Source organism: Saccoglossus kowalevskii, chromosome 10 (assembly GCF_978046115.1).
Source record: "Saccoglossus kowalevskii chromosome 10, keSacKowa6.1, whole genome shotgun sequence".
Classification (NCBI taxonomy): Eukaryota; Metazoa; Hemichordata; class Enteropneusta; family Harrimaniidae; genus Saccoglossus; species Saccoglossus kowalevskii.
In genome coordinates, this window is record NC_140650.1 from 20975135 (window position 1) to 21001532 (window position 26398).

General features: G+C 38.6%; 2 protein-coding genes across 3 annotated transcripts in view; one reads left to right on the plus strand and one right to left on the minus strand.

The window, feature by feature from the left end:
- The window catches only part of LOC100374030 (glutaminase kidney isoform, mitochondrial-like), a 32420-nt gene extending 16388 nt beyond the window's left edge, over positions 1-16032 (plus strand). For both annotated transcript variants that reach the window (XM_085504355.1, XM_085504356.1), the window contains exons 2-16: positions 279-399; positions 1613-1725; positions 2666-2795; positions 3874-3953; positions 4670-4833; positions 5413-5504; positions 6225-6283; positions 6685-6802; positions 7492-7668; positions 8411-8542; positions 8711-8809; positions 9511-9572; positions 14408-14484; positions 14945-15008; positions 15564-16032. In XM_085504355.1, coding sequence (XP_085360481.1) covers positions 279-399; positions 1613-1725; positions 2666-2795; positions 3874-3953; positions 4670-4833; positions 5413-5504; positions 6225-6283; positions 6685-6802; positions 7492-7668; positions 8411-8542; positions 8711-8809; positions 9511-9572; positions 14408-14484; positions 14945-15008; positions 15564-15693 — 1618 coding nt within the window. In that variant the 3' untranslated portion in view covers positions 15694-16032. The remainder of the gene's footprint in view (positions 1-278; positions 400-1612; positions 1726-2665; positions 2796-3873; positions 3954-4669; positions 4834-5412; positions 5505-6224; positions 6284-6684; positions 6803-7491; positions 7669-8410; positions 8543-8710; positions 8810-9510; positions 9573-14407; positions 14485-14944; positions 15009-15563) is intronic.
- A 3539-nt stretch (positions 16033-19571) lies between these two features.
- LOC100374329 (uncharacterized) lies at positions 19572-22626 on the minus strand. Its single transcript, XM_002737873.4, has 5 exons — positions 22506-22626; positions 21662-21804; positions 21223-21315; positions 20455-20628; positions 19572-19932 (listed from the first exon to the last, which is right to left on the minus strand). Exons 1-5 carry the CDS (start codon positions 22546-22548, stop codon positions 19750-19752), a joined length of 636 nt encoding a protein of 211 aa, XP_002737919.2. The 5' UTR covers positions 22549-22626; the 3' UTR covers positions 19572-19749.
- Positions 22627-26398: the final 3772 nt, after the last annotated feature.

A 26398-nucleotide genomic window follows, 5' to 3' on the forward strand; every position in this document is an offset into this window, starting at 1 on the left:
TCCCGAGTGACGATAACAACACACACTAAAAACGCAAAGGCTCATGGGTAGACGCAATGACATGCAATGGCCATCTGACGCATGCGCAGGTGACGACTCTTCCGCTTTAAAGAAGAAAATCCCACACATACTTGAAAGAGAAAGGCAAACAAAAACAAATTTATAGCAACATCATCGTGCAAAGGTAGCTCAAAACCACGCAAAGAAAACATAATTTGCACAGTAGTTCTACCTGTCCTTGCTGTGTGTTTTCTTATATTCTCTTTGTGTCTGTACAGCTCCAGCAATACACACATTGGTCATGATCTAACCTTTGGTGGAAGCAGTTTAGAAGATTTTATATTCGACACGTTCCGAAATCCAGAGACAGGTCGTCTTTCGGTCGCCAGATTTATCAAGGTATAGTTGGAAAGTAGTGTTTATGTTTACTCACGGGTACAATAGGTTGTTATGATAGCGTGAATTTGTTTTATGGATATTTGTAAATATAAATATTTATAAAACATTGATTCGAAAAGATTCTCGCGGCGCATTCATTCCAATCCAAAAAAAAAAAAAAAATGCTTTCACTTGTTGTATAAAACCATTTGATAACGCCCATCACCCTCAAGTCTTTGCCGAGTTCCTTCAATTACTGCCATGTACGTTTGCATCAAGTTTGTTTAAAACGCTTGAAATGACAAGAATTTCAGTGTTTGGTGAGATAATTTTAAAAGAATGCAAGTACAAGTAGTATTGTTTGGCACAGAACGTTAAATTGCAAAACGTATCTATGTTTGGGCAAGCGAGAGAGTGGAAATGAAGAGGTTAATTGGTCACATTGGAATTCTGGCGGCGGGAATTTTTCTTCGCGACCGTTTATAGCAACACTCTGGCCGTGTGTATCCGGTGGACTGCCACTTTTTCTTGTTGGCCATCATCAACTTGAATTAGTTCCGCGTTATAATTTCCCGACGATGTATAAATTACCGAGCGCGCGATGTTTCAAATCATGGCACATGAATACTGCTCTGTATTTGTTTGAAGTTCAATTGCTATGTTATATTTAAACAAACAAATTGTAATCCGTTCTTAGAGTGTTCATATCAGTTGTTGTTTTGTGGGATTAGCGGTACAGGGGGAAAGATAAGCATTCATTTACTCAGTGGACAGAGGCGGAGTTAATTACCCATGAGCACGTGGTGCAATCCAAGGGATTGAGCGGTTCCCCTTTAAGGCATGCTGTGATGTTATGTCAGCTGATCTCCAATCGCCATTTGACATTTATAAAATATTTATATTTTGTTATATAAAAATCAAGTTCATGCCATCATGAAGTGTATATGAGAAACAATGAATCAGATGACATTTATAGTACCGGTAGTAGTTTGCACCACACGAGAAAATAGTTGGGTCGTCAGGGACTTCTCAACTGCCAGCAAAGCTCCTAGAGCGAGCCCAAAGTGTGCTTCATGTTCTTACTAAAGGCATTCAAAAACGGTAAACATGTTTGGAAGAAAGAATTAATACTTTTCTAGTAAAGGCTAAGAAAAACTGTCTGCTATTGAATGTTAGCTGACTGTTAGTACACTGGAGCCAACAAGTGATATTACTGCTGTTATGTTTTCCATAGGCAATTGAAGAAACTGGACTGCGACAAGATGACCCACGTATTCATGAATGCTTGCTTCATATGCACGCTGCGAGACAGGAAACGGACACCATGGATAGAGCGACGTTCAAACAGTACGTGCACCTTAACATTTACCTGTAGGAAGTCATGTTTACTACAAAATGTAAATACTCGTTGCTCGATCAACTATAACTTTTCATCATCGATAATATTTCTCATGAATGAAAATACCGAAAAATTTATTTATTTTCCAATAAATTGTACTTTCATGCGATAATTGGGAAATTGGGGGTCACCAGCTTAATTTTCGAGAAAATGGGGGTTGTATTTTAGTAGATAGTGGCTACTTTGGCAGTATTATAACGCTATTACAGTAGGTTTATATGGTACAGATGCCATATCTCAAATTGTAGGTGTTATAGGCTGAAAAATTATATATTGTGACTGACAGGGCACGTTTTGTTGTCCTCAATTATTTCAAAAAAATCTGGGGTCAAAAAATGCAAATTTCCCTTAACATTGTGCTTCATGGAATTGTTATAAAAATGAAAAAAAAAAGTGAAATAATAGGACAAGTTTCTAATACGTCACTGTAATACATATACGTCATTGTAACGCACAATAAATGCTATTGTATTGTGCCATGACAATAGCTTCGTGATTTTACACAATAAACCAATGAACATTGTCATGCGATTCATGACCAACTTTCTCAAAAATTATGAGTAGGCTTCTACCTACAAATATTCTATCATATGTCATATGTCATACGCATGTTGATTATTTTTTGTATATTTATTTTATTTCATTTTGATCTAGTATTTATTTTTTGAAGTTTTGGTAATTGCGAAAGCCCCCCAAAAAATCACAAAAAATCAAAATCAAAGTAAAATAATAAAATAAAAAGGCATTAATAACAAAAGTAATAAAAAATAAGTCTATAGACAAAATAATTAAAGCCCGTACACTACATAACATTTTAATCGGATTGGTTTAGAGGGCGCAATTCTGATAAAATTGAAGATTAACAATTGATTTTATCTTCGTCCGCAGGTGCGTGTCGGAAAACATTGTCCTGATTGGCCAAGCACTGAAAAACGAGTTTGTAATCCCGGAGTGGCGTGTCTTCTGTTCCACCATTGAAAAGATATATGTGGAAGCCAAAAGTAATACAGATGGAAAAGTGAGTTTACAAAGTAACCATGGTGATCATGAACTGTGACATTCATATTAACTATCTTGATGGGTAAACCAACTGGCAAATTATGTATGTGAAGCTTCTGCAATCGGTTTCAACAGTTAGAGCGCAATCAGACTAGAGGTTGTCTATTATCTTGAGATATTGACAAATCTACGAATAATACACCTTTTCTGTAGTCGCGTCCTCGTGTGGCGAAGCGCTTCCATGACGTAAATGGCGACACACTGAAGAGTCGGTATCGTTTTGATCTGGTGTCGTTCATGGATAAAGACAATGTTTTTTGCGATTTCACTATATTCTAGACGACCAACGATTACAAAACAAAACAGCTGATGGTTTGAATGACATTTCCGTCACTAAATACGTCATTGTGACACCATAGAAGCGCTCAGACACGGAAGGGTGGGATTTATAGATATAGTGTCTCAGGTATCGAATCTACCTGAAGTGGGACGTATCTTACCTAAGGGTAATGTATGTTCTCATAGAGATAACCAAACAGTGATGACAAGCCGACTACACATTTACATAGCGATTCATCGGGCCATTTCGAAATGGCTGGATTCTAGGGCGCGATTTAAACCCGGGGAGCTATCAAAGATTATCTGGGAGGATCGCTAGAGAACTGTTTCTGAACATACACTAAACTAATGTGAACAATAAAATACAATATTAATAACGGGGCGCTATAACTCCCCCGTTCACAGTATCCATGTGTGCATGTATTGCAACGACACCTAAATCATTGTACACAGCAGAGGAGAACGACTGGGTGCAATAGTCTATGCGTATCTGATTCCATACAAATTAAACAGCATGTTCGCACTGTCCGGCAAAACGTCCTTCATAACTCTGCTCGTAATATGATATAAGTAAAACGTACACGACACAACACGTGTCCATTATCCGCATTGCACAGAAACGACATTCACGGCTACGTTGTTTACAGCGATGGCCAATCTGGCTTATGCAATCGTTGAACTGGCGTTTGCTGATTTAATTGTACGAGAACTGTTATAATTTACCTGAACCAGGGCTAATAATTTTGTTGTTGTTGCAGGTTGCCAACTATATTCCACAGTTGTCTCGTTATCGCCCCAACTATTGGGGAGTTTCTGTCTGTACTGTCGATGGCCAGAGGTAAGTTATCATATGCAATCCTCAGCCCCAATCAACCTTGGTAATACAAAGTTTATAAGCCATTATATCTGTGTTATCCGGAATATTGTGTTTGTAGCATTTGCGTGTGAAGTAGTACGTGCCGTAAACCAAATACAATTTGCAAGACATCTTGGCCAGAAATTGTTATCAAACAGCCGAACATTGCCGAACATTGCCGAGCATTTATGTAGATTCGGTTGTGATCGAAATTTCAGCAGCTCAGGGCATAAACAAATTCATCGAATCACATGCAAAACTAATTCGGCATACTTAATTATTAAAAATTTGATAAGAACCAAATTTGGTTAATGAACACCCACTTCTCAAGTGTTCTCACCTTTTTGTTTCTAAATATAATGTTTTATGAGATCATAACATCCATTGTCATTTCGTCCGAGCAAACATGAAACATTTCATACTTCCTAGGCTAGGAAGCAGATTGAATTTTCTAAGACAGAATTCGAAACAGCGTGTGCATGTCGGGTTTTTAGATTTAACACTCGCGAACGCCGTAAATACTAAATTCATTTCACATATGTTCAAGACTTCGATGAAGTTTAACATATAATACAGCTTGCTTTAAGTTATAAAAAGTTGTAAACAAAATGTTGTGATTCCACGGAGCTAAATATTATGTGCATTGCTTATATACGCAATGCTTAGTACTAGTGTTATAATGTATTTTGTTTCTCCAGATATTCGATCGGAGATACCAATGTGCCATTTTGTCTACAGTCATGTAGCAAGGCTCTGACCTATGCTATCGCCTGCACCGAGAAAGGAGCCGACCATGTACACAAATATGTGGGACAAGAGCCGAGTGGTAGAAGTTTTAATGAACTGTCTCTTGACCATAACAGTAAGAACGCGATCATGTATGTTTTAACAACTTAGTACTTGTGGTGTTCTACTGTGACACGGAGCCGACATCTTGTTCGTATATATGTCATGTGCTATATATTTATTTACGTCTGCTGTGTCTGAGTCTGGTTTAAAGCGCGGTAGTCGTCGCGCTGCGTATGTGCGAGATATATGGGTCTCATATAAACAAAGATGGCGACTTTGACTGTTGCGCAGATCAACGAACTGAGACGTTTCCAAGATTTAATTAAGTAATTTTCATATTATTGGAAGGCATCGAAGGAGTCACCGGTGGTAATCAGTGCAAGTCGCGCCCAGGTCAAACCTCATACTTGTGATTTCCATTTGAAGAGCGCATTGGATTGTGGGGAAATCAATCATGTTTATCAACACAAATGTGGCACATGCGCAGCGCGACGACTACCGCGCTTTAAGTATACATGTATCTTATTCGCCGTCGAGATCTCGTACACAACATGCTCGATCTGTGTTTATTGAATCGTCACAGGTTTTTTCTGAACAATCAGTTTCAAACACGAATTTTTTGAATTTAATATTTTATTATTTGCCTTCACAGAAAAGCCCCATAATCCAATGATCAACGCGGGCGGTATTTTGACGACTGCAATGATAGAGCCACATTTGAAACCAGCAGATAGATTTGATTTTGTAAGTCGAATATGTCCATTAATTTTGACACCCTCCTACTACTAAAGATCTTGCCTACCAATGTGTCGTGACTCATTTCCCATTTTGAGCCTTGCTTGAAACCGAAATATGATTTTCCCGTTTTTCCTCCAACCGCTTTTTATTGACTGTTCAATCGCCTCACACAAACTAAAACAGTCGTGGCCGGTACACACAAACTAAAAATGAGAAAGTTGTCACACCAACCTGCTCATGCACGCTGTATCCCATAGCAACCAAGTCCTGTTCTTCGTTGCCTTAACCCTTATCTGGTTAAGTCATGTAAAAGTACAACGGGCTGGCTGAATAAAGTTTAAGAATTTGCTGTAATAACCGCAGGAAACTAAACTTTGGGGGTATATACGTCAATTTTGTATTCTTCCTCGTCCATTTCTAAAAGTCGCAATTGTAAAGTTCTGATGAGAGAGCGATTCATAACAAATAGTAATACTGTAAAATGACTAATTTTTCACTAATATTCAGTAGGTTTTAAATTCACGGTTTTATCATTTAGATAATGTCTTCTATGCTAAATTTTACATATTCACAGGGTTTTAATTAGACGCATTTCAGTTGCCAGTCAGCGAAATAAGCAAAATTAAAATCCAGTGAATAATTAACCCTTTACAGTATTATAAATGTTATGATATGCAGATGCGACAGCGCAATTACATCATTCATGGGTTATGTTCATTTCTTTAGATCATGAATGAATATCAGAGGATGGCTGGAGGAGACTTTATTGGATTCAGTAATGCCACGTAAGATACTAATTATTTACCGATTTTATGAATTACGTGAAACACATGCGATCAGTTTTGACATTCAGCGACGATTGACAATTGACCTCTCTGACCTTGAAATCAAAATTAAAAGACATAGATTTCCTGGTTGTTCTAAAATATGCACTCAGGTTACCATAACTACCGGTAACTATTTTTTTTTAATTCTGGTTGTAAACAACAAATGTCATGGCACATAATGGTGTACCAATCTTGGCTATTTTGGAATCACAACTGATTGTGTACAATTTGTTTTTGGAATGTAACCACGTTATGACAATGTATATACTCGACTTACCTTGAGACAATTTTGATTCTCTGATTCCCCATGATTACCATATATTCTTTGCATTTGGATGACTGGAGTCTTATATTTCTAGATATCTTTCGGAGAAGGACACTGCTGATCGTAACTTCGCTTTGTCTTACTACATGAGAGAAAACAAGTGTTTTCCTGAAGGCGCGAGTCTCCAAGAGACGTTGGAGCTCTACTTCCAGGTAGGTCCAGCGTGTACTCAAGTGACTTCTTTGCGAAAGCCGATAACACAAGAAACTTTTATAATAAGAGCGCCCTTAAAGGGCAGTGGTTGTCGCGCCGCGGCCTGTTCGATATGAGACTCATAGCGACGTACACCCATCGAGGATATAGATGGATGAAAGAATAATATTTAGAATAAACTTCCCTGCAGCAACTTTGTGTATTGTTGTTTGTTACTTTGTGTATAGCAAACCTGACTGCAAACTGTGGTTACACTGAACGCCGAATATACAGTCGGAAAAAAGATACTCGATGCTCGCGTTGTGACTAGGGCCGTTTTACGTCACAGAGACGCTTCGTCGACAGAGGGCGCGGGTTGTGTTTGTTAATCTTTACAAATTTTACATGTAAATTAACATCCATTCGCGATACCCGGAAATTTGCCAATTTTTCTATAGTTAATTTGTTTTTGGATAGTTTTTTGTAGTCATCAAAAAAACATCATCCTGACGGAGACATAATTGTCAATCTAAGTTGCAACAGGTCTAGTTCTACATAGTTCGTAGAATATGCATTGATATGTATTAAATATTGAATTATAGACGCCCCAGTAGAGGATCTATGATTGAACACACATGAAATACCATTGTTAGTAGTTGATGACGTAATTATTTAATCATTCTCTCTTCTCCCAAATACTCCCATTTAGTTGTGTTCGATTGAGGTTACGGTAGATTCGGGTGCTGTTATGGCAGCTACCCTTGCAAACGGAGGAATATGTCCCACAACGGGGGACGCGATATTGGACAACGATGCTGCCCGTAATACGCTGTCTCTGATGCATTCTTGTGGCATGTACGACTACTCGGGACAATTTGCATTCAAGGTAAATATCACTCTCCTTTGCAGAGTCTTCTTGACCTAGGGAGCCACAGAGAGCCACAACAAGTGGGACGTTCCCTGGCGACTACCTAGCTTAGTTATAAAAGACCCATAGTCTCTGGATGGAGAATGGGTAAATATGTCATCGATCACATGGGTTGATATACCTGCATGTGCGATATCGGACTTCTTTCGAAACATTCAGGTCGTGTCGATCTTCATGTTCCATACCCACAAATGTGAGTTGTTTTGTGTGTGTGTTTTCGGAGAAAATAAATCGCGCGGCAGTATCAGTTCTATTGCAGCGATACGCGAATTTCAGACTGGATAACAATTATTCGAATGAACGTTTGTAATAACATCGACTGAAAGTTTATTTCGAAAATATTCGTCCACGGACACACTTATACGTCATGCATAATTTATAAATTATAAATTAGCATATGATTATTATTACACTTACTAAGCATAATTACTTAAAATTATGATTTCTCTGTCTTTTTGACGCATCGAGTTGGTTATGTGAAAAAAAGGTTATCATCTGATATCACTTATTTGTGGAGCTGATTTTTGGGGAGTCGATACGCACCTTTGATTGGTGGATAATAGTCATTCTAACCCATTACGTAACTCAACAAACAAGTGATATAAAGTAATAACCTCATAACACATTGCATAGTATGTGTTTACGAGTGTCGTCACCTTAGTGTTGTTGACTCGTTTATTTTAATATCATTTTTATTTAGATTGGGTTACCTGCAAAATCCGGTGTTGGTGGCGGTATCTTACTTGTGGTGCCAAATGTGTGCGGCATCATGACGTGGTCGCCTCCCTTGGATGAGCTAGGTAATAGTTGCCGGGGTCTCCAGTTTTGTGAGGTAATTGAGATGTTTTTTCATCGTATAATGGTCTGCTCCAGTTTTATGAAGTTTCAACTTCTAAACAGACAATCAATAAGATTATAATAACAATTTGATTATTATGACAGGTTAGTTATGACTACACAGAGGTTAAAGGTCGATGATTTATGTGTTTATTCTTTGCAGGGACTCGTGAGTAACTTTAATTTCCATAATTATGACAATCTTAATTATCACGGCAACACCAAGAAAATGGATCCCCGTCAACGAAGAGCAGACTTAAAGGTACAGTACTGTCGCTTCTCAACTTAATAGCGCCCTCTACAAGTACGATTTACACCGGCTTATCCGAAGTCCTATTAAAAAGCTTCTGGTGACTTTCACGTTATTCAGTTAAATTACAAACCGACGCAAAGTTACACGTACCAATTAAACTGAATACACTGAAGTCAGCAAAGGCATGTACGTTATAAATGATTTATAAGACTAAATAGTTATAACAGTCTATATAAACTCAATCGGCAGATACTCACTGATTGGCCCGTGCAGTGATGTTGGCTATTCCAATTACTGTCTGATGCACGAATGCTTCACGGGATGTAGGATGAATCTGCCTAACCAACTTTAGTTCAACTGATATTAAAAGTAAACAGTTGTCTTAATTGATACATTTTTATATGCATATTTGAATAAACATGCCTTCGCTGACTTCAGTGTAACCGATGGTCTGTATTCAAAATTTATTTCCAGAGACTCAAGCAGTATCAACTTTATTGATTGGTATAAATGTAGTACGGGTGGCATTATAATTATGTAAATTAAGTTAGAGTGCCACGCGTCGCGTCAAATTGTGAGCAAACATTTCACACGCGTGGTGTACGTCACGTGGAAGCCGTCACGTGACACGGTGCGATGACTGCAGTGCTTGTACGTAATATATGGTTTTCGATATTAACATCATGCAAAGTCCGTTTCCATTTCTGCAGGGACTGGATGTGGTTAATCTTCTGTTTAGTGCAGCCAACGGTGACGTCACCGCATTGAGAAGGTAATTTGTGGTTTATTTCACAGTTGTTAAAGTTCTCAATTGTACAGAATTACACTACACTAATATTACTTATAACTGAAACGTGACATATATAATTTACAAGTGAATCCTGCAAGGTTATTTAGCTGTGGAAGTAGCCAGTTGAGTCCAGTCTTACATCATGACAGGTTATTAAGCTGTGGAAGTAGCCAATTGAGTCCAGTCTTGCATCTTGACAGGTTATTAAGCTGTGGAAGTAGCCAATTGAGTCCAGTCTTACATCCTGACAGGTTATTAAGCTGTGGAAGTAGCCAATTGAGTCCAGTCTTGCATCCTGACAGGTTATTAAGCTGTGGAAGTAGCCAATTGAGTCCAGTCTTACATCCTGACAGGTCATTTAGCTGTGGAAGTAGCCAATTGAGTCCAGTCTTGCATCCTGATAGGTTATTAAGCTGTGGAAATAGCCAATTGAGTCCAGTCTTACATCCTGACAGGTTATTAAGCTGTGGAAGTAGCCAATTGAGTCCAGTCTTGCATCCTGATAGGTTATTAAGCTGTGGAAATAGCCAATTGAGTCCAGTCTTACATCCTGATAGGTTATTAAGCTGTGGAAGTAGCCAATTGAGTCCAGTCTTACATCCTGACAGGTCATTTAGCTGTGGAAGTAGCCAATTGAGTCCAGTCTTGCATCCTGATAGGTTATTAAGCTGTGGAAATAGCCAATTGAGTCCAGTCTTACATCCTGACAGGTCATTTAGCTGTGAAAGTAGCCAATTGAGTCCAGTCTTACATCATGACAGGTTATTAAGCTGTGGAAGTAGCCAATTGAGTCCAGTCTTACATCATGACAGGTTATTAAGCTGTGGAAGTAGCCAATTGAGTCCAGTCTTGCATCCTGACAGGTTATTAAGCTGTGGAAGTAGCAAATTGAGTCCAGTCTTACATCCTGACAGGTTGTTAAGCTGTGGAAGTAGCCAATTGAGTCTAGCCTTACATCATGACAGGTTATTAAGCTGTGGAAGTAGCCAATTGAGTCCAGTCTTACATCATGACAGGTTATTAAGCTGTGGAAGTAGCCAATTGAGTCCAGTCTTACATCATGACAGGTCATTTAGCTGTGAAAGTAGCCAATTGAGTCCAGTCTTACATCCTGACAGATTATTAAGCTGAGGAAATAGCCAATTGAGTCCAGTCTTGCATCCTGATAGGTTATTAAGCTGTGGAACTAGCCAATTGAGTCCAGTCTTGCACCCTGACAGGTTATTAAGCTGTGGAAGTAGCCAATTGAGTCCAGTCTTACATCCTGACAGGTTGTTAAGCTGTGGAAGTAGCCAATTGAGTCTAGCCTTACATCCTGACAGGTTGTTAAGCTGTGGAAGTAGCCAATTGAGTCCAGTCTTACATCCTGACAGGTCATTTAGCTGTGAAAGTAGCCAATTGAGTCCAGTCTTACATCATGACAGGTTATTAAGCTGTGGAAGTAGCCAATTGAGTCCAGTCTTACATCATGACAGGTTATTAAGCTGTGGAAGTAGCCAATTGAGTCCAGTCTTACATCATGACAGGTTATTAAGCTGTGGAAGTAGCCAATTGAGTCCAGTCTTACATCATGACAGGTCATTTAGCTGTGGAAATAGCCAATTGAGTCCAGTCTTACATCCTGACAGGTTATTAAGCTGTGGAAATAGCCAATTGAGTCCAGTCTTGCATCCTGATAGGTTATTAAGCTGTGGAAATAGCCAATTGAGTCCAGTCTTGCATCCTGATAGGTTATTAAGCTGTGGAAGTAGCCAATTGAGTCCAGTCTTGCATCCTGACAGGTTATTAAGCTGTGGAAGTAGCCAATTGAGTCCAGTCTTACATCCTGACAGGTTATTAAGCTGTGGAAGTAGCCAATTGAGTCCAGTCTTACATCATGACAGGTTATTAAGCTGTGGAAATAGCCAATTGAGTCCAGTCTTACATCATGACAGGTTATTAAGCTGTGGAAATAGCCAATTGAGTCCAGTCTTACATCATGACAGGTTATTAAGCTGTGGAAGTAGCCAATTGAGTCCAGTCTTACATCATGACAGGTTATTAAGCTGTGGAAGTAGCCAATTGAGTCCAGTCTTACATCCCGACAGGTTATTAAGCTGTGGAAGTAGCCAATTGAGTCCAGTCTTACATCCTGACAGGTTATTAAGCTGTGGAAGTAGCCAATTGAGTCTAGTCCTACATCATGACAGGTTATTAAGCTGTGGAAGTAGTCAATTGAGTCCAGTCTTGCTTCCTGACAGGTTATTAAGCTGTGGAAGTAGCCAATTGAGTCCAATCTTATATCCTGAGAGGTTGTTAAGCTGTGGAAGTAGCCAATTGAGTCTAGTCTTACATCATGGCAGGTTATTAAGCTGTGGAAGTAGCCAATTGAGTCTAGTCTTACATCATGGCAGGTTATTAAGCTATGGAAGTAGCCAATTGAGTCCAGTCTTACATCATGACAGGTTATTAAGCTGTGGAAGTAGCCAATTGAGTCCAGTCTTGCATCTTGACAGGTTATTAAGCTGTGGAAGTAGCCAATTGAGTCCAGTCTTACATCCTGACAGGTTATTAAGCTGTGGAAGTAGCCAATTGAGTCCAGTCTTGCATCCTGACAGGTTATTAAGCTGTGGAAGTAGCCAATTGAGTCCAGTCTTACATCCTGACAGGTCATTTAGCTGTGGAAGTAGCCAATTGAGTCCAGTCTTGCATCCTGATAGGTTATTAAGCTGTGGAAATAGCCAATTGAGTCCAGTCTTACATCCTGACAGGTTATTAAGCTGTGGAAGTAGCCAATTGAGTCCAGTCTTGCATCCTGATAGGTTATTAAGCTGTGGAAATAGCCAATTGAGTCCAGTCTTACATCCTGATAGGTTATTAAGCTGTGGAAGTAGCCAATTGAGTCCAGTCTTACATCCTGACAGGTCATTTAGCTGTGGAAGTAGCCAATTGAGTCCAGTCTTGCATCCTGATAGGTTATTAAGCTGTGGAAATAGCCAATTGAGTCCAGTCTTACATCCTGACAGGTCATTTAGCTGTGAAAGTAGCCAATTGAGTCCAGTCTTACATCATGACAGGTTATTAAGCTGTGGAAGTAGCCAATTGAGTCCAGTCTTACATCATGACAGGTTATTAAGCTGTGGAAGTAGCCAATTGAGTCCAGTCTTGCATCCTGACAGGTTATTAAGCTGTGGAAGTAGCCAATTGAGTCCAGTCTTACATCCTGACAGGTTGTTAAGCTGTGGAAGTAGCCAATTGAGTCTAGCCTTACATCATGACAGGTTATTAAGCTGTGGAAGTAGCCAATTGAGTCCAGTCTTGCATCCTGACAGGTTATTAAGCTGTGGAAGTAGCCAATTGAGTCCAGTCTTACATCCTGACAGGTTATTAAGCTGTGGAAGTAGCCAATTGAGTCCAGTCTTACATCATGACAGGTTATTAAGCTGTGGAAATAGCCAATTGAGTCCAGTCTTACATCCTGACAGGTTATTAAGCTGTGGAAGTAGCCAATTGAGTCCATTCTTACATCATGACAGGTTATTAAGCTGTGGAAGTAGCCAATTGAGTCCAGTCTTACATCCCGACAGGTTATTAAGCTGTGGAAGTAGCCAATTGAGTCCAGTCTTACATCCTGACAGGTTATTAAGCTGTGGAAGTAGCCAATTGAGTCTAGTCCTACATCATGACAGGTTATTAAGCTGTGGAAGTAGCCAATTGAGTCCAGTCTTGCATCCTGACAGGTTATTAAGCTGTGGAAGTAGCCAATTGAGTCCAATCTTACATCCTGACAGGTTGTTAAGCTGTGGAAGTAGCCAATTGAGTCTAGTCTTACATCATGGCAGGTTATTAAGCTATGGAAGTAGCCAATTGAGTCCAGTCTTACATCATGACAGGTTATTAAGCTGTGGAAGTAGCCAATTGAGTCCAGTCTTACATCCTGACAGGTCATTTAGCTGTAAAAGTATCCAATTGAGTCCAGTCTTACATCCTGACAGGTTATTTAGCTGTGGAAGTAGCCAATTGAGTCCAGTCTTACATCATGACAGGGAATTAAGCTGTGGAAATAGCCAATTGAGTCCAGTCTTACATCCTGACAGGTCATTTAGCTGTAAAAGTATCCAATTGAGTCCAGTCTTACATCCTGACAGGTTATTTAGCTGTGGAAGTAGCCAATTGAGTCCAGTCTTACATCATGACAGGGAATTAAGCTGTGGAAATAGCCAATTGAGTCCAGTCTTACATCATGACAGGTTATTAAGCTGTGGAAATAGCCAATTGAGTCCAGTCTTACATCCTGACAGGTTATTAAGCTGTGGAAGTAGCCAATTGAGTCCAGTCTTACATCATGACAGGGAATTAAGCTGTGGAAATAGCCAATTGAGTCCAGTCTTACATCATGACAGGTTATTAAGCTGTGGAAATAGCCAATTGAGTCCAGTCTTACATCCTGACAGGTTATTAAGCTGTGGAAGTAGCCAATTGAGTCCAGTCTTACATCCTGACAGGTTATTAATCTGTGGAAGTAGCCAATTGAGTCCAGTCTTACATCCTGACAGGTTATTAAGCTGTGGAAGTAGCCAATTGAGTCCAGTCTTACATCATGACAGGTTATTAAGCTGTGGAAGTAGCCAATTGAGTCCAGTCTTACATCCTGACAGGTTATTAAGCTGTGGAAAGAGTCCAGTCATACATAATGACATTCCGCCATAACAGCCAATGAGATTTGTAAATACACTTCCATGAGCAGACGACAAACGTGAACAAACCTCACCAGATTATTAACGGGAAATATTCATGTCGTAATTTTTAACCCAACATTGTCTCCATTCTTTCCAAAGATACACGATGCAAGGGTTAAACATGTCCCTTTCCGATTATGACGGCAGAACCGCTCTTCATTTAGGCGCGGCAGAAGGCAAGTGTGATTTCATTTGTATCTTTGTGACATTCCGACGTTCAATTGGCTTTGCAGTAATCTGATTTGTATAACATCTGTTGTATTGGCTTTAGAATATATATATATATATTGTATTTGTTTACTTCACTTTTACCACTATTTTGTCATTTATCTTCATCATGACAGCCATACATAATTACGTACGTTCGTAATACATCTGGGTAGACTGGCTACGCGGCTTGGAGGGGCGGGGTTTCTAAAAAACAAACACAAAACAGTCATATATTACAAGCAGAATTTCACGAAAAATTGTGTTTTTGCTGGGACTGATGTATAGAGAGATGCTGAATTGTTCGAGTTACGGACACGCTCCTATTTTAAACCACGCCCAAATCGAATTGTAACTCGATGTTCAATTACCTTCGAGTTACGGGCAACATACATTGTCCAATATATGTGCATTTGTTTATATCGCCAGGTCACCTTGATGTTGTTGAATTTTTAATGAAGAGATGTAAACTGGACCCTTGTCCGCGTGACAGGTAGGTACACACGCGACATCATAGTGCCAGGGCACTGGAATATCAGAGGTCAATCACGAGTTATCTAAATTTATAGCGTTACAGTCGTCACACAGCGCGTGTTAGCCTGACCATGGAAGGTACTAACGTTACTAACGTTACTAACGTTAAGGTCCATGGTCTGACAAGGTCGCGTGAGTTGCGCCCTCCGCTGTGCTCCAAACCAAACACAGTGTGGCCTGATGCCGTTCGGCCGGCGAGGGCGCCACTCACGCCTACATGTGAGGCTAAGCGCATGTTTGAATTGATGCAAACAAAACAAACAATGTATTTTATACGCGTTGTAAACGTTAACCCATATCGAACAGGAAGCGGCGCGACGACTGTAGCGTTATAGACTATAAATCTTGCTGAAACCGATTGACGCTTATTGGCTTTCATCCTCGACTTAGAGCCGCTACGTATACATAGATGCGATTATTCGTGAATCCAAGATACAATGTTATCCGAATTACAATTACAAACCCCAATCCCTAACATAATGTTCATTATTCTATACCATATTGTCTGTTTCAGGTGGGGGTTTACGCCAATGGACGATGCTGTACGTTTTAATCGCCAGGAAGTTATATCATTCTTGGAAACGTACCATACACCAATAAATGAAAAAGGTGACGAGAAAAACGAAGATGAATTACGTCACTAACGTCATCACTGGTTGACAATAAAAAATTACATTTACAATTTTATAGCAATTTACAATATGTTGTAATTATTTGCCTTGCCAAGCACAATGCAGTTTTTAAATGATTGAGTATTGGATAACGTCTGCATTTACATGAGATGAAATATCATAGCTTTTGTTATATAAATACACTTTTTTTATACTTTTTAAAACTAAAAATCAAATACTGTTTTGTTCATAACTGAGCTATATTTAAAAAAAATAACAGTATGTGTAATTTTAGTCACGTGTTTGAAAGGTATTTGCAATAAATGATATTTATTTCCATGCTTTGTGATGAAGGTTAATGGATCAAGTGAAGTTCTAGTTGATTTATTGGTTTATTTATTGTTTTTTGTCGTAAATTAAAAATGTTGATTTGATCGTATACAAGAAAAAAAGTATTGTAAATATGACACTTTATAATAATATTTTTAAAGTTTATTGTTTATTAGTCAATCCTGACATTCCAAACAGTTGAAAAATCCATCACATTATCGTTCTCTGTCTAAAATCTGTACTGTGTAATGGCGACATTGACTGACCGACTGTGGTTTGGCAGAGAATGTGAAAATTAAACGTGTTTCGTTTCCACTGACGACTGTCGGCGTACAGATGCACCTACACGATCGATTATCTGTCGTATAATTCATCTTTACTGCCTCCTGGACTAGTAGTATTCGATGTTCAGACCGTCACGGTATTCCGAGATTCCGCTTCGGGTTACATGCATGAATTGTCTTGATTGTATATACATGTACATGTACATGTACTCCCGTCACGGTATACTCGCGTCCCGTGAGTTTACTGCAATTCAGCAAAACTTGGATGTGAAGAAAGCCCAGAAGGCATCAATCTGATAAATAAAGCATACGTGAATCTACTTATGTGACAGGAACATCATGCATCTGTAGACAACATCCAAAGTACAATACTTTTCTTTGTGAAAGGTTGAGATTCCGTAGTGTCCTAACACCGGGGATAAGTGTCAGTTACTGGCGGTTCAATTCACAAGTTGGCAATGGTATTCTGTTAAGAAGGTAATATAGTGTGCACATTATCAGAGGACAAAGCGACATCGTTCATTTCACAACTGCAGAAACTACTATCACTCATGCTCGAGTCTTCGTTTCTATCGACAATATTTACATCATCATTTTCTGCTCCACCGTCAACCATCCTCGCATCACCGCATTCACTGACATTCTTGGTGAATGCGTTAGTATCTCCCGCTCCAGTAGTCTCACGGCCGTTATATTTAAGCTCGGCGCGGAGTTTCTTGATGAGTCTGTCCTTGTTCGCGTTTTCTTTACTAAGATGTCTGACAATCGTTTCTTTACTTGCTAGTCTTGAACGTAAAAGTGCGTTTTCACGATTGGCTCGTTTGATACAGGTGGCCGTTGATTTAACTGACTGCCCGTTGGATGTTATTGGTTCCCCACAACCACTACTGTGTCTCCGTATCTGCGTCATTTTTTGCTTCATGTGAATAGATTCTTCCTTCACTCGAGCAAGTCTATCCTCGAACTCCTTCACTTGGTCTGACACTACTCCCAGGTCGTTTCCTAGTTCCTCAGTCAGTGTGCTCATTTCATTCTCATCCTCTGTGCTAATCGCCCTCTCTCGCTCATTTTGCAGAAGACGGCAGAGAATTTCCATATCCAGAGTACGTTTTTCAAGCTCTGTCTGAAGCTTCTCCTTGTCACTTTCCAATTTTACGACATGTTGATTTCCGTTGTCGATTTGCGATATCAACTCACCCACTCTTGCTGTAAGCGTTTTAACTAAGCATTTGTTCTTATCCCGTCTTGGCCCGGCAGTGCAATATATCAGAGTAGCGCCAAATACACCAGTCAGAACGCCGCCAAAGAAGTAAACTTTTTCTCCAATATAATCCATAACACAAGACATAAATAATGAACGGAGTGGTGGACCGAATAGTACATAAACGTTCGATCTCCCAGTTCGATTCTAGAACCATTCGATTTTACAACGCGCGTTCTATTAATGGTGTAATTTCGCTTTGGAACTAAAGAACTATTTTCTTTGAAGAAAGTACGAGTTTACATTTTGTTTTGGTTTGACACGTCAAGTAATACATGCAAATAGCTAATAAATAAACGCTTTCAGGACCAATAAACATGATATATTTTAGATAATATTCGGTAATCGTTGTCCTTAGTATTTATTCAAATACTATAGTAGCTATTCTCGGGGCAACCATCACGGTGAAAACAAAGGCCGACAACTTTCAGAAAACGGCACTTTGGGTTGGTTGTTGAGACTCCCCTGAACAGTGTAACAAGATCACCTCTGCATGTCCAACATATATCAAATTGGTTGTCCAAGATTACTTCGTCGAAGTTGATTTTGTGCTGTTTTTCGAATTTAGCTATTTTCACCGGCTCGTCGACCGGCGTTCCACAGCAGCTCGCGCAGAGCCCATAGAAATACTGACATGGTACGCGTCTTAGCAACATGGAACGTCTTGTGACGTAGCTCCGCCCCGAGGATACTTCGAGCAATGGCTTTTTAACGATAGATAGCATAGAAAAAAAGTTTTGATTTGATTTTTGTTCAATTTACCAAAATTTTTACTTAGAACAACGATTACCAAAAATATCTACTATATATATTATAAGTAACATATGTACTGCAATAAACAGCTACTTACTTTGTAAGATATGAGCCTTGTAACCTAATAACCAAACAATTACATAGATTTGAAGTTGGCTTTGTTTGATTTTTCAGTATCGTAGGCAATCTCCTTCCCAGAGATTCTTGCGGCCAGAACACCGAAAGTATCTCCGCCGCCACATGCCGCCATTTTGACTTTCATTACGCGTATTCTTGACAAACTAAAATATTGCCCTGGACTGAAAAGTGTCAACATGGATATGTATGTATAAAACATTTGGAATTAATAATCTGTTTTCATAGTTTCGAATATAACCAGACCGAAACCCCAACAGTATTCTAGTTCATCGCCCGATGTATCACTTCTATTAAAAATAATGCGTCAGTCATCGGTTAAAATAGTCGGGAAACCCCGGACAATGCATCAGCGCAATTTACAGTTCATACTTTTTACGATATTGAGAAAGTTGTATAAGAGGAAGGAATGTGTTCACCGGGAAAGAAGACCGAATAGGGTTGGACACGACTCGGTGATGAATAAATGTGGCTTTAGTTGATTTTTCAGACTTTGTCGATAGTAAAACTATAACCAAACAACAAGACAGTGGGATTAGAAAAGTCAGTGTATACGATTACATAATTGACGTCAGTGATGACGTGGGCGTTGTCAGATTTACAATATAGTGGTCAATAGTTTCACAATGCTCCAATACTTCCGCTTCATAATATTTGTGTATGTTCGTATGTATGATGCTTAGACTGATTCTCTACAAAATGGATGGTTACTGTGACAACACAATCTTTACTGCATTATTTTGTGTTACTTCTTCAAACAATGGTGAAGTTATTCAATATTTAGCCACAGTGCATCAAACCAACATCCACGACGGTGTCTTCACTGGTCTGCTAACCACCATTATTACTAAAGTATACATTCAATATGGGGTGAACATATCAAAAACAGTACGGTCACTGGCTCAGGTATAGAACAAAGACAAAGCACACAATTTATCTTTTTCGAGAGGCACCTGGGTATGCTGTTTTCATCTGACTTGAAATCTACCACCTCACAAATCCTATAAACACGTCAACGATAAACAAAGGATTATCTCGCGACCTTGTTGCCCGACATGAGTCTTTAATTTACCAGATTCAGTCAGTTGCATTTTTAAATCCTGCTAAAATAACTGGGGTTTCGTTTCTAATAGAGAAAATACGGTAAACATATTGTATTGTCTTTATTAGGCTTTGTGGTATGACACAGCTCAAATTGAAATCACACATACATGCGTTATCATAAAATAAATAAATAAATAAATAACTTAAATACGAATTAAATAAACAGTGCCTAAACATTAGTTTGGTAATACGGCGGAAATAATAAGTTACGAGTACTAGTAATTACTGGTGTTCCTCGGCTGCTCTACGAATGTCTTGCATAGCGCCACCCAGGTAGTCGTGTAAACGTTTCAGAACTTTAAACTGTCTTATATTCGTCAAGGTAGAATCGTTGAGAATCATGAGTCCATCGCAGTCAATGGGGATATTGTTGTCCGTCTCTTCAATGTAGCCTAATTTATGTAGCTGTGTTAAAAAATGCAAAATGTTGGAATGATTAAAAATATACAATATTGTATATAAAATATCACAGATGTGACGACATAATGCAATTACTTATAAATACGCTGAAAAGGTGTTGTTTAATTAGGTGGATTAGTGTAATAATAATAATCTTTATTTATAAGCGTATCCTTAATTGAGATATTGTTCGTTCATACTACAATAAAGTTAAATGTTGAAAGTTAAAATGAAATGAGAAGAAAAATAAGAGAAAAAATATATATATTATTTTCTTTAAATTATGAGGCAGCTGGCCCCCTTTTTTTTGATTTAATGAAGTTTTCTCTCATGCAAATGTTATGATAAAATTGTGTACAGCAAAGCCTATAATATATATGATTGCCTATATTTGAAGACAAGTTTTCTCTCATTAAGAAGCCTTGGTATACAAATTTGCCTAAATTAACATGTTTTCGTATTTTGTTTTTAGTATATTTACTAGTTTTTCTTCTAGCGTGTTCCTCGACACGTATACATGATACTTACCAGCGAGTTGAGCTGTTCGACGACGCTCTTTAGTTTTGTAAGGATGGCCATATGCTCATCGTGGTTGTTCTCAGATCCAGCGATCAAGAGTGAAAGTTCGTCATTTCTGATAACGGTAACGAATGACAGAAATGTGTTTAAATTGTCTCTGTGTAACGCAAGTATATTCCTCTCCTGTAAATGGAACAAATGGCCAATTTATTTAATTTTAATGTCACATGGCCGTTTTACACACGCGAGGCAATAATGATACACGGCACAATTAACTATCATGACAACGGACAAATAGTTGCCTGAAGTACAGTCATGTTGCCCGACTCTTGACGACGCGATTATACCATACCATGGAGGTAAAACGAGATGACCATACAAACGAAGCAGCTAGAGCGTTGTGTATCGCATTGCCTCATATCTCCGTGTCTTCTTTATGTGATGTCTAAACTACCAATATCAGTTGAAAATGTTGAACTATGAAATTGATTGTACAAATGTGTTAATCTCATTCACAAACGTCGTTTGGCTTAGTCGTTGGTGGTATCTGCCATGCTAAACTTCGAATTTACATGTCGCTGTTGAATGCTACTTGTAAGCGTAGCCTGACAAGTTGGCGTGAGTGGCACCCTGGACTGCTGCGAACCCACCCGGGCGGCACTCACGCCAACTTGTCAGACAACTTGTAAGCAGTGAACAGCAATAAAAATAACATCAACATTTTTATTTTTTTTCCATTAACGGTCGACTTCTGGAATGGAATCCCAAATTGCTCACCTGGCGCATTGTTTCATTTAGCAACCGCGGTACAAGGTCAGGGAGACATTCCAAGGTTAACGTATTAGCAGTATCAATGTTACGTGCACGTCTCTGAAAAAACAGAAACAAAAATTAATTAATTAGCAAATATCGAAAAACCCGTTTCGATCGGCGGGTTTTGGGTGATAATAATAATCTCAATGAACAAAACTGTAAAGCAAATAATCTGGCGCAGGACAAACCTCAGACAACTAATAACTACAACCATGGAAGTAATGAGAATTATTACTTCCATGCTACAACTATAGTTGTCTGAGGGCAAACTAATCGAGCCAGTGTACAACGGTAGCAAAAATCATCGTGTGTTTACAATTTTCATCTCAGAAGACCAAGAACTGGGAATGTTTTGAATGCAATGATATCACTCTAAATATTACGTAAGACATTTGACACTTACAATTCTTTGTTGAACATGTTCGTTACACAATGGCATGAGATCACCAATCTTCCTAGACAGAATTCGAAATTGCTCGCCCGCGTTTCCGGGAGATGAGTCTATAGCGGGCACAGCGCGGCTTTGTGAAGCAAAGAAGAAAAAAGCTGGAAGAAGGAAAAAAAACAGTCAACCATATAATATCCAACTTGATAATGATATACTATTACTTAATACTATTATCACATACTGTAAAATACGTTATTGTAGCTGGAATTAATTTTTTCACTGAAAAGGCATTTTGACCATTTTGTATGAACTTTTTTTTCACTGATTCTTGATGAATTGATTGTAAAATATCGACAAGAGGGTATTTTCCCCAAAAGTATTTTTTTAAAGTAAAAATAAAGTACTTCACTGTAATACTCCGTTCAAGTAAAAGTGTTATTAACATCTGAATCATTTATATGTATTACCTCGGTCCGTCAATACCCTTCAAATGTCAGAATGGTGAGTAGTGTGGATAAAAAAAAATTAAAGTTGCTTATTGTTTATCTGCGTCATTGAGAATCTACTATTTATAAATATGAGAAATTGGATTAAAACTGTTTATCACCAACCCCACGAATTACCAAAAGTTGGTAACATCATTCAGTCAACCGATAATCGACAACATTCACTTAAGATCCACAGGGCTTATGGTCGTAAAGTACGGAGCTTCTTTTGGGAATTTTAGTAACGTATGCGTGTTCCGTGAAGTTGTTTTATCTTTACATGGGTTATTATACTTTGTAGAAACTAACAAGAATCCAGTTTACGATAATCGGTAACGTTCTCCATATAGCAATAAATTTATACGAATACTTACCAATAGCGAAGACTAGCTGCTGTACTGGCATGTTCGTGTTCATTATTCTGTCTACGGTATTTGTCTTTCTCGGCCAGTCTGGTTCTATGACAACTTCGACGTTTTCACTCGTCTTTATAAGCACATTGATGTCCGGTTTGTGGTTGGCCTGTGGTTTCCCATTTTCCGATCGTACGTCATTGAAAAAAGCTGTCCCGGAACGACTGTCTTTACGCGATGTTCCAAGAAATTAATGGGAAATTACCTCAAAAGATGTATATACAACGCAATACTACGCCGTCTGTGCATTGTGTTGCTGGACTTGGCTATAACTGTTTATGGATATAATCAGTACATAATGACGTAGTACACAAGCGCTCACTTGCGGAAGATCCTGGAAACCAACTTGTTAGAGAGTGCAATTCTTAACATCCGCAACTTCACAATAACATCGAGATCCTGGAGAAAAAAACGCTGTATACGATAGAGCTCCTCGTAATTTGCAAAAACACCTATATAATTATCGATCAATTAAATAGGCGAGGGAACGCGCTTAGTAAAAAAAAATACCACCAATGTCTATGCTATCGAAACAAAAACGAGCCGCAGGTCCGGGTTAAGTTCAATATCGAAACGATTGCTCAACCATGCACGAGTATATTAGCAGGCTCACGTCAACCCGGGACGATAATATTGGCACTGGTACAGTAAATAACCCATTTTTCTGTCAGAAATATTTGGAACTGTTATTAATGGGCTAATACAATATGTGGTGATATTAGGAATTGTTTATATCAAGTTATGGAGTCAGATTTGATTTTAACTTAGAATTAAAATTGACGGATATAAATGTTCACTGCGTGCGTGGATTATTATAAAATGCAAAATTAAAACCTAAATATTTTGACAACCATAAGGACTCAGAAAAACGAAAAATTACATTTCAAACCTATGTTTTTCTATCTTAAGTTTCTATAGATTTAGTTGTCCGTTTAATTTTAGTGAGCGTTCGTGCCATTTGCAGGAGAAACATTACAAGTTGTTATTGGCTACGTCCTCAAACTTCGCATCTTACGTATGTTTGCCAAACCATATAGCATATGTACTGCGTGAAACATAAACATTTCGTTTCCGAGTCAATGTTTATGTTTTATGTGGTGTCGTCCTAGACATCTTTCCAAGTAGCATTATCAAGTTGTTAAAATAGAATCGATATAGAGTATCATTAAAAATCAGCCAAAAACTAACCCCACTTGTTGGCAAACTGGTAATAACGCTGATGTATAAGGGTACATCCGCCGCTACACACACGCGCATTCTTAAAACGCGCAACCCTGATCTTTATGTACTAAATGTTCGTTCCCAGTAAAAGAAAGAATATCACCAAATTAGCTGAACATGCAAATATACTACTTTCAATTTTCAATTGTGAATGAGGGAGAGAGCTTTATTCTTATTCTCCCAAGGTAGCTATACCGGGCGTTTTCTAATAGGAAACCATTACACATTCGAACGTTTATTTTACAGGGAAAATATGTCATCGGAGGCGAAACAAAACGCATTTTGTACAACGGGGAATAATATTCACGCAGATGTCAATAAATATCCTTCTCTGTAAAGGGCAAGCCACTTGGCGTTATGTTGTTGTTTATGGTTTTGAGCCATCATCGGGTTACTAGAAGCCATTAACACCGAACACGCCTAACGAGTTGTATGGAATATAATACACAGGAAGACAAGAGCCATATCTTTCTTTGAAGAGTGGTCATATGGTCATTGACTGGAAAGGTTCGAAAGTTCAGTTGTACAGACACATACCATATTACTACGGTTCTTAACCGTGTTGTCACGCTAAATTCTAGAAAGGTTGGCGATGCTCTAGTGATAAATTCAGCGCCCCTTTAAACCTTCGTTTTACTCATCCACAATTAACTCATAATACAATACGACAATGACGTTCTTGTAAAGTTGCCCCCGGGCCCGTTCTTAAAATCAGATATAATTCTTAATTTTCCTCCGAAAAACAAATCTTCAAATACTGGACTAAATGAGTTCCCAACAACTTACTGAGGGATTTACATGGTATTACGAAAGTTTTTCATCCGCTGACAAGATCATGAACTCACACCTGTTGGTGAAAGGGGTCGTATGAGAACGGTTATAGTAATAAGACTGCAAGGTACTGGACGTGTGGTCAATCAACTAAACTTGCCATGAATTTGGAACAGCTGTCTCTACCTCACTAGAAGGCGGATTCTGATTTTGAAAAGTTTAAAATACGTATGACACCGAATAAATCATGTATAAAGTGTACACGTTTTTCCAGATTGTCAGAGTAAATCTACCACTACCAATTGACTTTCACGCCTCCCAACCCCTTTCTCAGTTCCAGGCTTTATCATGATAAAACGCATACGTTCATGTAGGAACACGAGGTAACATTAAAACCGCCGTATACCGTCAGTCACCGGATATATTTTCGAGGGAAAATGTACCGTCCTAGCAAATATTGTGGTTAGGGTGGGTAATTCTGCTGTTCTTGTTGCTATGGCAACCTATTAGAACCCAAGGATATTGCTATTATGTATATTTTCACTGCATGATATTGCGTTTATATATATATGAAAATTATATTATTGCCTGGTAACAATAAATCAGCTGGGTTTTTGATAGACATCATCCATAGTGCACATAATTAATAGTTGACATTTAAGTTTCTTATTTATTTTATCTAAACTAAATGTAAAAATATTTTATAGTTAGTTTTTCATCTTCTTAGCATGACTTCGAAAACACGATACAGTAAAATGGTCATTATTGTGATAGAATTACATGAAATATTTAAAATAAGCAGCACAGAGAGTCAAAATTTCCGGATTACGTAATACTCAGAACGTCAAAAATAAACGCCTGGCCAGCAAAGGGCACAGCTCACAGGCAGTTGTACATCCGGGACACGGAAATAACGTAAGAGGGATGGGCAGAACAGAAACATTGCATCATTCCATCACATATGTTTATTTGGTGTCATTTGGCTCAGAACTACGTGGAAGAAAAAAATTATAAAATTAGAATGAAGTTGTAATCTTCCGCATGTTGTAAGTATATTGACTTCAAAGTTGTGTTGAGAAGTGTTTTTTTTTCAAGAATCGATTAACTACTAAATTAAAAACATATTCTGTCCATTAAATTCAATTCAACTCGATTTACCCTCGTGACCGGGTTCAATATCCGCAGGTGTAGTGAAAACGAACACGGTATTGTATTACTTGGAACGGACATGCGTAGTCTTCTTTACATATGCATGATTTCAGATGTAGTCGCTAGTAGTAACTAACTACGTCACCATCGACCTCGATAACCTGAACAACCAGGACATCCTGATGGTGATAATAATGACGTCATTTCAGAAACCATTTTGAACTCTCCAGCAACTTCGATTTTTTTCATCACGGTAATCGGAGGTACAGCTAGAAAGCGCATCGGTCGTCCCTCCGTGGCGTGTGCAACGTGTGTAAAATACATTGTGTGCGCAAAGTTAAAGTTTCTGAGGTAGGATAAATTTAGAGTCGACCATTAATTCCGAGTTTGTTGAGGTGTAATCAGAAGAAGAAAAAAATATGTATAATAATACAGGATCAGAAGAAACCTTCCACACCCTCTTGACGAACAAATAATCCTAGCCCGAACAAAATCCTCTATATAGACTACTGAAAATTGCTGGCGGAGGTAAACCTAAATATTGCATATTGAGTACTATAGTAAACAGGAAACGTGAGATGAATAGAGACCTGCCCCTATCTATCTACCTGACCTTACCTTTAAGTCACTTTGACGACACATAAACATGTTGGCAGACGACCACTATAAAGTTCACGCATGCTCATTTCCTCCGACAGCCCATTACTGTAAAA

What these genes read in the sequence shown, in the direction of transcription:
- LOC100374329 (XM_002737873.4), bottom strand. Translation starts at nt 22,548, where the DNA reads ATGAACACGAACATGCCAGTACAGCAGCTAGTCTTCGCTATTG. An exon ending in TAAATGAAACAATGCGCCAG is followed by an intron (nt 20,629 to 21,222) that starts GTGAGCAATTTG and finishes TTCCATTTACAG; the next exon opens with GAGAGGAATATACTTGCGTT. An exon ending in TCGAACAGCTCAACTCGCTG is followed by an intron (nt 19,933 to 20,454) that starts GTAAGTATCATG and finishes TTTTTAACACAG; the next exon opens with CTACATAAATTAGGCTACAT.